Below are 12,761 nucleotides of genomic sequence, written 5' to 3'. Positions count from 1 at the left end.
CGATAACATCTCTGAGGTCTCCTAATAATATTTCTCATGCCTCTTGGCTAAGAAAGATTGTAATATACCTTCCAGTAGTTGGCATAATAGCATCACAATTTAATTAACTGCGCTGGAATAAAGGAGCAAGGAGACAGCCTGCCCTTTCTTGAACCCAAGTGGAAAATGCAGTGGCTAGCCATGACCAATTCCAGTGCAGAGGTCCACTGAGCCGCTTAAGGCTAAGCCTGGATGTAATTCTTTAAGAGCTGTGTTGTTTTAAGGCCAACTCCAGCATGAGAAATCCAACATGGAACGAGCCCCTGTTCTTCACAGGCATCAGTCTGAAAGCATACAGGTGCCATGTGGAGCTCTGCTTCAGTGCCAAGTGCGAGTAACCCCTGAGCCTCAGTGTCTGAGGGATGGGCTTCCTTTTTCCATTTCCCGGCTGTCTTTCTGCAGCGCAGACAGCACCTAGAATCACAGAGAAGACAGCTATGATTAGACCCACAGGCCAACTGACCCGATAATCTCATAGGAACAGTAGAAAAACAGCAGCCATCTAACACTCCCATTCCACCCCCTACAAGCCTGTTCTCTGGGCTTGCTGGCTAGCCCCTGAACAAAGCAATGAGGCCCAGGTTTCCCCCAAGGCACTAACAAGTCCTCCTCCCCCATGATGCTCACATAGTAGGTCCCTCTCACCAGCGAGATGGCCAGAGGTGTGACACAGTCTGGAAGTGCTCTTGGTTGACACCTATAAGGAGCATCCCTCTGCACTGCTGCCTAACAGCAGCAGCAGCAGTGACAACCAAAGGCTACATTCCTGAACCCACTGCATGCCAAGCAGAGCACTCTACGAGGCCAAACTGCCATCATCGTCAACCTACCTTTCCATCTGGATTCAAAAGACACTATAAGCAATAGGATGGAAGATCCCCAAAACCTTCACACAGGCCCCACCTTTCAGAGGGACTCCCCTGACTCTCCTTGGTTTCAGACTCTATTGCCACAATCTTGAAAGTCTCAGGAACATTTAGAGCCAAGATCCCATGCTTCTATTCACACTGTTCTTTGTTTATTGTAGAGTTCTCTCCTCTGCCCCTGGATCCCTGACGATAATAGCAACGTCAGTTCTGCTCCTGTGTGAACTGAGTACACCTTCTTAATTGCTTTGCTGAACTATAATTCATAGGCATTTCACCACCATAAAGCATGCAAATCAATGGCTTTCCAGATCTTCAAAGGTATCTGCAAGCCTCACCAAAAGTCAACTTTAAAGCATTTTCAAACTTCAAGCAATGTCTTGGGCTGCTGAAACAGCTCAGTGGGTAGAAGTACTTGCCACCAAGCCTGAAAACTGCATTCAATGCTGGGATTCCCATAGCGGAAGGAGAGTCGTCTGCTGACCTACACACTTGTTGTGGTACATGCACTGCCCCTCTCTTATGTAGTCATACACACAGAAAACAATAAATGTCTTAAAAAAATAAGGTTACGGAGGAGGGGAGCTTTCTGGCACAGTCCTACAGAGATGGCTAGAAGTACTGATACTACAGAATAGGGGCAGGCTTCCTACACACATTTCTCGAGCTTCCAGAAACCCAGACATGAGCCAGGCCATGAGCAGGCTCACTCAGCAGCACGCTGCTTCAGTCTCACAGCTGTGTCACACACCCACCTGTGCCCATTTCTTGTTCCGGCTCTGCATCTGGACTGTGGCGATGGATGCGAACACCTCATCTGCTGGCAGGTCCTCGGGCAGCCTGGTCAGAAACTGGGCACTGTGGATGAAGTCCATCCTCGTCAGGATATCCTCGAATAGCTTCAGGATGCCCAGAGCGGTGCGGAAGAGAAATTCCTCCCCGTCTCGACAGAACACGTCCCAGATGCGGCAGGCCAGGTCCAAGGGCAGGGACTTACTATACAAGGTGAAGATCCTGGGGAGAGGTTTGGGATGGCTTAGGCATGCACAACACCCCGAATCCCTGCCTTTTATACACTGTGGATGACATTGGCTGCATTCACTCTGAAGGCCAAAGTACATTTCACAAAACAGCACTGTTAGCATCAATGTGTTATCAAACACCACAAAACTTCTGAATCACAGATAATGGAAAACTCCTACTTGGAGCAGATGTCTATCAATCACCACCGTGTGCCTCCTGAGACAGATGCCTGTCTAGTAAGACAGGCTATATATCTCAATAGAGCTTGGAGTCAGGTAGGAAATAAGAACAAAGAGGAGAGAATACTATTCGTCATTCTCCTTGTAGGGGGTCAGCAATGCAGCAAGGCGTGAATTTTTCTGAAGTCACTATTTGATTTTTGAGACAGAATCTAGTTACATAGCAGACTATGCTGGCTTGGAATTCATGATTCTCTTGTTACAACCTCTGAGTGATAGAATATAGGTGTATGTATATGCCTGGTTTTCTCAATAAATCTGACCGTAGATTACTAAAAACTGACCTTCTACTTTAATAATGCAAACCATCAGATGAAAGGTATTCTCTTAAAAATATAATTGAGAGGATAGGTGGTGGTGGTACATGCCTTTAATCCCAGCACTCAGGAGGCAGAGGCAAGTAGATCTCTGTGAATTTGAGGCCAGCCTGGTCTACATACGGAACAAAATATTAATCAAGGCACTTTCAGGGCTGAGTCCAACTATTATAAAGCAATGCATTTCTGTGCTGCTGCACCAATGCCACGGGCTTTCAAGAGTAAGACCAGAGCTGTGAGCATCCATTACTCTATAACACATGTGGGCAGAAGGGATACTCTTTCCAGCTGAGCCTTCAGTATTCCCATAAATATTTTTAATCTAGCCATGCCCAATCCAATCACTTTTCTGAGTTTGCATTGGATTAGTTATGAAAAGAACTGAATTTACAGGACACACCCCCAAGGAGCCGGTCCTCTTTACAGAGAGACCCTGGGCTACATGTGAGCAGCCCCAGGCTGCAAACCACAACCCAGAGGCACTCTTGCTCTTCCATGGAGCATACCTCCTTACTACAACCCCAAGAGGGGGCATTCTTACCTCCACTTTGCAGATGAAGATACTAAAAACAAAGCGCATGGTAGAAACCTATCGCAGCTTAGGGAGGGGGAAATGTCACCTAACAGTCTTGCCCACAGAGAACCTATGGCTAAAGACTTGGACCTACAGGCCACGAGACAAACTTCTAGCTGTGTTCAACTTGCTCAACTGGACTGGTTCCTAGAAATGAGTCTTTCATCCAACACTGGTTCAGGAGCACCCTCAGCTGCTATCCTACCCACGTTCCCCATGTTTCTACGAAAGTCAGGAACACATAGAACACGGATGTGAGTTAAGAACACATGGGCCTGTGGCAGCCAACTTCCTTTGTAGACTTGCATGCAGGCAAAGCCAAGGTGGCCACCCAGATTCAGTTCAAATTCAGACACTGAGTACAGAAACACTCCTGGTCCCAAGAGTACTCAGTAAAGCACTTTCTGCTGCCTGCAACCCTACCCTGAGTCCACAGCATACTCTCTGGTCCAGCACCTGGGAGGTAACGGTAAGCCCTGTACTCAAACAAGCTGTAAGCCGGTGCTGCTGCAGTTTCCTTCCACTATACTCAAAGTCCCAGTTAGCCAGCACTTCCAAGGGTGCTGGAGGGTTCTCTTCTCTCTCTCCCTGACTACAACGTGGTACCTACCCTCAAGGTATCCTGGGCAGATCCAGAGCCCAGAAGGTGAGACCTATGAATGAACTTAGTACAGAATGCAATGGAAGCCTAATCACTGGCAGTCACTTCCTTGAATCTACCCTACAAGGGAAAACCCCGGAGTGACAGGTCTTCATCTCAAGACATATATGGAGCATCTGCTAGGTCTTTGGACTAGCTCAAGATTATTGTTACAAAACTCACTCACATCTCTAAACAACTCTGCCATTGGAAACAAGGGAAAAATCTCCTGGGAACTTAAGCTACCTCTAGTCAGCTCTCCCATAGTATTTAGACCCTTGATAGTTAGAACACTCAAAATTCCATAGGAAATGAAGACAGCTGACAGGCCATTTCTCTGATCGTCAAGTCCATAGCAGAGACGGCTAAAGAAGGGTCCTGGCCAGCTGCCTTCATTAAGCTCTGTCCTGCAGGGCTAGAAGGGAAGGAGGCTGTTCAGCAGAACAAGTGGACAAGTGCTTCAGGTCACTGGCACCTAAAGGGACTTGGAAACAGAAATGTCCTTGTCCTGCCCAGGACTTGAGCCAAGGATGGGGCCAGGCCTTGAGGACATAGAAGTGAACCATGAGGCTCTGAGAGGAACTAGAGAAATAGATACCTTGAGAGTGTGGGTGGTGCTGGAGGAGGGTAGATAGCAGAGCGGCTAGGTGTCTGCCCACCCTGTGCAGCCATCTCTGAGCACCCACGGAGCCACACTTGATCCCTGGGGCTGGACGCTTCTCACACACTCTGTGCACTGTGCAGGGCACATGAACATGATTCAGGTCAGACCCAGTAATTTTGAGCGTAGATGTGCCTTGAGGAGGTGTCAGGACACAAATGGAGCAAGGTTCTGGAGTCACACTAAATAGTACGCACACTGGAAGGTGACATTGGGTGAGAAAACTCCAGGGACAAAGCATGCAGCCTCTAGTGACCGGGACTTCCCCTGGCCATCAGGACCCGGCACTCTTGGGAGCCAGGCTTGTGCAGACCATTAATAAGCGAATAAGGATAATCAGAGAAGGCACTCCCTGACCTGAACGCAGTTCAACTTTAGCACAGCACTTCTAGAGCTGGCCTGTAAGCCTAGCCCTGTAATGCGACCACACACACAGCAGGCATCCTACTTGGCCCTCACTTCAGAAAGCAACAGCATTATATCAGGAACAAGCCACCCTTCAGGCCCTCAGGGAAGCACAGTACTCAGAAGGCCTCAGTCACCAACCACATCATGGTATAAAGGACTCAGAAGCAAAACCCGGTAGAGCTTTCTTTCCTTGTGGACACCCTGGACTCACAGCCCTGCAGGCTTGGAAAGGAACACACAAAGCTGCCCTTCAGACCATGACTTTCAGGAAACAACCATCATCAGACTGGACCCAAGCCAATGAGAGTAGACCAGCATGGACAGAACAGAACATTTCAGACCACTCTCCATATTGTCATGGTGGTTCTGCTTCACGGAGCCTCTGTCCCAGTATATACAAGTTAATGTTCTACTGGGTTACCACACAACATGCTGCATTTTTTAATTCAAGGTTAAAAAAAAAATTGAATAGAATCCAGCCTAGAATCTAAAGTTCCTGTGGAAGCAATCAACAAGACCAGGCAGATGTTTAGGCTTCTGGCTGTGGGGAGGGTCTGCCTCCCAATGATCTTTTGTTCTGGGCTCTAAGTAAGAGAAACCTAAGGGTTCAGGGTTGACAGTCCAATATAGATACAAAACTTAGGATGCAAGGAGCCGTCTGTGTACTCAAATGTTCATGAGGAGGATAAAAATCATCTGTTAAACAAAGGTACCCTTTTAAAAGGATATCCCAAACATTTATATGTAGCACAAGCAGACAGGACAGCTGAGTGTCCCCGATGGTGGCCCATCCAAGCCTGGGGCTTACATTCTATAACAGCTCCAGTGACTTCAGCTACAAGTCCAACCACCAAACCCTCATACATGTAGTCAGCTGAACCAGACGGTCACCAGGTTAAGACAGAAGCAACACAGTGGATATCTGACATTCATTCCCAAGGATGCAAGACAGGTCTGCTCTACTGAGTGATTTGGTCTAGGGTAGACAGTACTTATTCATCTTCTAGAAGTCCTCTTGCTTCCCAAAGAAAGTGAAGGGAAACCTACCAGTCCAGAGTGGCTGAGTAGTTCATTCTACCTCTCTGAGTTAGTGGTGCAGTACAGTTGGGCCTTTGGCAAAACGACATCTCTCCCCGCAAAAACCCCTGCTCCAAGACAGAGCAGTCACTTGAAGTGCCTAAACAGCCAGTTATCATGGTCTCTGCAGGCACACAATTAGAGAGCTTTCCTGGCCCTTGTAGATCATAACACAGTACGCCATGCCTGGTTGGGTCACAGCGGTCCTGAGGCACACTCCTCCACCACATGACAATTGTTCCTGCGGCAATCAGGTCTCTGGGTCCATTACCTGGCCGTCAACCTGGTACATGTGATGGTGAGTGTCACCCTCTCCTCATGACCACAGCTACTTCTGTACAGAGATGTAACTGATCTACTGCTCCAGCTCACAGTTCTGGAGCCTCCTGCTTACAGGTCTCAGGAAACTTCTATTTAGATCTCCCATAAAATTTTCATGCTCAAAGTCAAATATGGCCCTCTGTGTTTTAGATATTAGCTGCTGACACCAGTGATCCCTTATCAGCACTCGTGATCCCCTGGCAAGTTCACAACACATTCCTAGGACCTGCCAGTGACTCCTCTCTTTAATCTCCATCAATCCCCGCTCTCCTTCATTGAGTTCTCACCCGGGAGCTCCTGCCTCCCAAGCTGCTTAGAGATGACTTACACAACAAGCACAGGTTGTCAGCCATCTCCTATGGCCCTCAGCTTGGCCTCAGAGACCCAGATGTTCTGGTCTCCCAAAATCCCCACCCTTATCCTCAACCTTTTATGATGTCCCTTACAATGCCACCAGCACAGATGCTATGCTCTGGCTTACTCTGAGGCCCCTACAGGCTGCTTCCCATACCCCCATCACCCTAGGTTGGGGTCCATCACCTCCTCTCTCCCCTTCTATCTCAGTCTTTCCTGCAGGGCAGTGTAGTGACCAAGGCTCTGAAGCCCACATGCTGCTTCTCCCTTCCACACTAATTCAAGCTCCAACATTACATCAGTGGACTTCTAGTAGAAGGTCTGTCACAGACTTGCTGCCCAGAAACATCTCATTGAATGGATTGGCAATAGCGTTTTAAAAACAGAGGTTTAAGACGCACTGTCTATTGAGGGAGTCTAGAAGGTCAGTCAAGTCACAGACTGTGACAAAGAGCCTAGAGAATAAACAATAGGCACTCAAGGCAGAGGGGAGCTGGGAAGCAGGACAAGGGAACTCAGCTGAGCCCTCCAAGAAACTGGCAGTGACAACAGGAAAATGGGCCAGGGATGAGGAGTGCTCTGGAAAGCAGGAAAGCCGAGTCTTACCAATCGATCAGGTAGATGTCTGCAGTTAAGTTGTTTTTCTTGAAATGCGCAAACAATTTCGGCAAGTTTTCTTCAAAGAATACCTCAAATGCAGCAAAGTAAGTCAACATCTAGGGAGACAATGTTAAATACACTAGTAAACTAATTATCAACATGAGTTTCCAATCCACAAGAGTCAAGAGCTTTGCACGCTTAGAATCTAATAATTGTTACCAAGGTAACATGTAGATAACATAATACTATCTCTAAACTTCTCATAGCAATGTGTTCACATCCTATCATTTCTTCAAGTTACAGGGAAGACACTAAAACCCAGAGCAATTGCTTACCTTGCCACACAGGGGCAAGGTACCGGTACATGGTAGAGCTGGGACCTCAACCATGGTCTGTAATGCTATGAAGGTTGCAGCCGCATTGTGAGAGATACCAGGAAAAGCAAGCTGCCTGCTGCCCATGTCTAGCACATTCACAGAGGGAGAGACAAGACTAGAGTCTGAGGGAAGGGCAACACAGCTCCAGCTTAAACATGTAGGCCTTTGACCAAAGCAAACGAAGACACTACCACAGGCCAGGTTCTTACAAGCTTTGTAAGAAAAGAAAGAAAGCAGGGTGGGAGGAGAGAAAGCATGAAGCAATCAATACGAAGGAAGAGCTCCTGTTGGGTGGGAGCAACCATGCTTGACAAAAATACTATTCATGAAGAGCCTGTCCTTAGGTGCTGCTGCTTTTGAGGTGTTTTCCTACTATTACGCAGGGGCTGCGGCACTAGGTCTACTTCACACTCCTTACACAGCAGTGACTCACTGTTGCACTGGGGTCTTGGCAGATTTCATTTACCACTCCATTTCCCCAACTCCATTTTAAACCCTTTTCATATTTACAATTAAATACAATTATATGATAGCAATCTCTATGCAAACTCCTTGGTTCACAATTATGACTGCTCTCAAAACCAATTCTTACAAGAACTTTGTACCAAAGCCACTCTGGAATACCAAATGATCTTCCTGAAGGACCCTGCTAGCCGACACTCCCCTAACAGCCAGAGTGAGCAGCAGCTTCGGAACAAAAACTGTTGGGATCTTGAAGACATTCAAGGAAGAAGCGCTCCAAGCTGACATATACCATTAGACAGCTGAAGTCTTGACAGACTAGTAGTAATGACTAGGAAATCAAAGCAACACCAACTTAAAAGCTGATGGATTAGTGAGTTTTCTTCAATTAAGAACAAAGTTTAGGACCCAGAATGGATTCAAACCTCAGCTCTCCCATGTAGCAGATAGTCTTGATATCTCCTCCTCAGTCTGTTCCCATGTCTGGACTATGCAGGGGACTCGGCTGTGAAGTGTCTGAGGGTCTCTTAAAGGCCATCTACTCAGCACACTAAACCACTGCCTTGCTGAAATAAGGGAGCAGGGTCTGGAGCACGTCTCCTTTCTCCTGTGCATGCGTGTGTTCCACAGAGCAGCAGCCCTCAGGTATTCGACTCAACCGAGGGCAGTGCTGTTATGTCTCCCTAATGCGAAGTGCATATGCTTGCACAGAAGTCACTCTCCCACCTCCACTGAAAGGGTACAGTGTTTCAGACACGCTGTCTCTGTAGTGATAAGCTGTAGGCAGGCCTGCTTTTCGTAATGATGTAGGTGTGTCTTCTATCTATCTGATGATTTCATTGGTTGATTAATAAAGAAACTGCTTGGCCTGATAGGTTAGAACATAGGTGGGTGGAGTAGACAGAACAGAATGCTGGGAAGAAGGGAAGTTAGTCAGATGTCTCAAGCAATTGCCCTGCCTCTCCTCTCTGGGACAGTCGCCATGAAGCCAGCCACCAGGTCAGACATGCTGAATCCTTCCCAGTAAGACACCCTTCGTGGTGTTACACAGATTATTAAATATGGGTTAAGGCTGAAACTAATGGGCCAGGCAGTGTTTAAAAGAATACAGTTTGTGTGTTCTTATTTCGGGGCATAAACTAGCTATGCGGTACTGGGCGGGACGAAAAGCGGGCCTGCCCGCAGCTCATCACTACAGAATGGCGCCCAATGTGGGGCTCGAAACCCACGACCCTGAGATTAAGAGTCTCATGTTCTACTGACGGAGCTAGCCCGCAACATGTCTCCCTAGGAAAACGTATTAATCTGTTCATACAAGGGGCAAAGGCCTATATGTTTCTACACTTAGGTTCGTGTGTTCTTCATTAAAAAACAGCCCATTATGCACTTCCCACCTTGAAAACAACAATGATTGGGTGAAAAAAACAGAACGATTAAGTAGTTCTTGCTGCATAAAGACATGATACTGGGACATACACAGAGCATACTCACAAGGCCATGGTCCACTCGGAAAAATGCCATTTGACAGGGTTTATTCAAAAGATTAGAAAAAGCAATAAAGGCATCTGCAGTGTCTAGGTTCAAGATCAACACTGCAGCTATAAATGACATGCCCTGAACCTGAGGAAGGAGAGAAAGGTTATGTTAACTAATGTGGTCACAAAAGTCAGAGCAGCTTTTATTTATTAAGAGAAAACAAAACACCTTTCTGCCTTTTAAAAAGGCCCTCACAGTCACCCATTCACCCCTTAAATAAACCCTGTCATATCAGATCTACCTTCCTTGGAGCCACAGCTCCGCCTATCAGGCACATGCTCTCTCCCTCCATCCCCTACCCCCTTCTAATAGAAAACCATACGCCAACTTCATTTTAGGCTTCTGGCATGTGAAATACTGCACCTGGTATGTGTCATGCTGGGTTGTGGTGCTGTGGTCACCTGTATGAACTTAGCAGGCTTAAGTAAGACCATGCATACATACACATCTGTTTAGCCACAAGTACAGCAGCATCACACTTTCGAAAAACTGTTAATGGTAAAGCCTTTTCTATTTAATTTCAGGAGTAAATCACATGCAAAAAGTAAACATCACATCTAGTTAAAATGTGATGAACGCCACAGAGCAGCCATGTCAGCCCAATTTCTTCAAGGAAACTGAATCAACTCATCTATTTCAAGATTTTTCATACTCTTCAAAGCCCACAATAGCCATTCACTATGAGAGCTGGGCAATCTTTTGACTTTCTTTATAGACCATAACATCATAAAGAAATACTGGAAAGCATCACTTACATAACCCACATCCGGCCGGTAACAAGTATAAGCGCCCAAAATACTGTGCAACATGTCATGATATGGACCACCCTAAAAGGATTGACATACCAAAATCAACACATGCATAAGTACTGTTAGTCTCAGAACAGCATCCAATACTGTTGCTTGTCACAGTTGTTGTCACCACTGTGGCCCTGCTGATCACACAGGGGTGAGGGGGACTTTGCTGAGCACTATGCTAGCAATCTAGATGCATTATGCAGTTTAAAAAATGAGCTAGTAATTTGCTGTTAATGAGAAGTCTGCAATTCTGTCTATGAAGCTACTCTAGAAAAGCTAAAGAGTCAGCTGTGAGCAGTACCCTCCGGAAATGCCCCTCCTCTGGCTCATGTTAAAGAGTCATATTCTATTCCAAATTCAGTAGGTAAACCAGGTGGTTATGACCCCTCAGAGCAAGCGACCTAAATGAAGTTCCTACTGCCTCCATCTACCACATACTCTTACATAACACAGGAATAAATATTCTTTCTGGTATATGTGACTGGGAAGTTACTCCAAAGGTGCCTCTGGGTAGCTTATAAAGGAATGACATGAACTAGATTATCACATTTTCTTTTTTAAATTGGTTGGTTGGTTGGCTGGCTGGTAATAGAGTCTCACTGTATTGCCAAGGATAGCCAAATCCCTGCCTTAGCCTCTGAAGTGCAGGAATTACAGGTATATGCCACAATTTCCAGCAAAGACCATTACATTTTCACCTATTTTAAAAGCTGTATCAAAGAAACATTTTCAAAGCATATAGGGCCAAATAAAGAAAATACAATGGGGGTGGGGGTAGGCAAAATACAGGGCTGGGGACAATGGTGGCAGATCCATGAGCTGACCTGACCTGAGGACTAGAATGACTGCAGAGAGTCTATGTGATCTGAGACTGAGAAAAACTATACTTTTCTTTCCTTAAAGGATTTTCCACCTTGTCATTCCATCCCCTCATGTTGGTGCCAGCTCTTTTCCTGAGTGCCCTTAGCTTGTGCTGGACTCTCAGGTTCTCTCCCCAGCCTTTGCATTTAGTATTATCCATTCCCAAGACTAAAAACCACTGACCTAGAAAGTCTCACTTAAAGGAAGCCTGAGAGAACAGGCTACCCAGAAGGGACCACAGAGCGTCCATGTCCCATCTTTAGAGCTCACCCTCCACTGCCAGGCAAGCACCAAGGGACTGTCCATCTCAACACTTCTGAAGCAGAATTTAGGGGACATGTTTCAGGAGAAGCCCTTTCAGACCCAGTAATACAAAGCTGGGCCTCAGTCTTTGCAGAGCCTTCACAGGCTCTTAGGGTTCCATGACGCTGAGTTTTGGCCCTCAGCACAGCAGGACCTTCAGAACATGCTAGGAAGCCCGCCTTGCCATGCGCCGAGTCCCACTTGCTTCCTTGTCTCAACTCTCTGGTTTTACTTCTGCCAACAAGAAAGGGTACAAGGCTTCCCCTGGCAGTCAAGAGCCCAGGCACCATGAGGTCCTTCTGAAGACTCCCATGTTCCCACTTCTAAGTTGCCTGAAGTGAAGTCTGAAGTTGTTGGTGGATTCCACTGTCATTTAATTTCAAATACAGCCAAAGATAATTAATAGTCAGTATAGGACTGATGGCTTCCCTCTATGAGTCAAGTACTGAGAATAAGACTATAAAGCTATGGAGATCATCCCTAATCACAGATATTACGGGGCAGAGAGATTAAATGTTTTACTTGAGGTCAAACTACTAATAAGAAGGCAGCTGATCAGAATCAAACCCAAATCTGTGAGACCAAAGTTAACCCCCTTCATAAAGTAGCACTGCCTAAGCCTCTTCAGAGCTAGAGTCACAGGAGTCCCCACTGAGGTAGAAAGGCCCAAGTGTTCAGGAGGCAGAAGGCCTCTAAGGAGATGACTAGGGAGTGGGCTACAAGGTATGGTGTGGGGTGAGGCCTCAGAAGTGTGCTGGGAGAGAGAGGCAATCCTTCAGAAAGAAAGAACTATTCTGAAGATGCCGCTCAGCTGAGTCCACACATGCCACCAAGCCTGGGCGGTACTCCCAGGGTTTATGGGCTAGACATTGAACAAAACTTCTGGACAGCTTTATAGACTTTTCCCCCTGCCTTGACTGAAAGAGTCCGAAGGACTCATATACAAACACTTCCAGATGAATTAAGATCCTCTACACCTAGACACTGGGAACCTGCTTTGTGGAATTACTGAAACAGCAACAACCCTGTCACTGGAACCCAAAGAATCCTCTTGGCCCTCCCTCCCCAAGCACCCATAGTACTCAGACTGGTGCTGCCCTCAAAGCAGGCTAGTGCCCGATGCCTGGCCAAGTCATGCTTGCTGCCTGCTTCTCATCCACAAACCAGAATCCCAGAACTCTGCCCTCAACATACTCTGCTCTCACTTAAGAGCAGTCCTTACCAGTTCTGCATCCACCAGGACAGAGAAACCCTGTGAAGAGGTTGCAGGGACAACCGTGTCCTCATACAAATTCTTGCACAGAAA

General features: G+C 46.7%; 1 protein-coding gene across 2 annotated transcripts in view; it reads right to left on the bottom strand.

The window, feature by feature from the left end:
• Positions 1 to 237: 237 nt before the first annotated feature.
• Tbc1d14 (TBC1 domain family member 14) overlaps positions 238 to 12,761 on the bottom strand; it is a 95,509-nt gene continuing 82,985 nt past the window's right edge. For both annotated transcript variants that reach the window (XM_038323688.1, XM_038323696.1), the window contains 5 exons: positions 10,250 to 10,321; positions 9,450 to 9,578; positions 7,126 to 7,235; positions 1,661 to 1,919; positions 238 to 453 (listed from right to left, as the gene is read on the bottom strand). In XM_038323688.1, the coding sequence (XP_038179616.1) occupies positions 388 to 453; positions 1,661 to 1,919; positions 7,126 to 7,235; positions 9,450 to 9,578; positions 10,250 to 10,321 (636 nt within the window). In that variant the 3' untranslated portion in view covers positions 238 to 387. The remainder of the gene's footprint in view (positions 454 to 1,660; positions 1,920 to 7,125; positions 7,236 to 9,449; positions 9,579 to 10,249; positions 10,322 to 12,761) is intronic.

Source organism: Arvicola amphibius, chromosome 1, assembly GCF_903992535.2.
Source record: "Arvicola amphibius chromosome 1, mArvAmp1.2, whole genome shotgun sequence".
Lineage (NCBI taxonomy): Eukaryota > Metazoa > Chordata > Mammalia > Rodentia > Cricetidae > Arvicola > Arvicola amphibius.
This window is presented reverse-complemented; position numbering and strand designations above follow the sequence as displayed.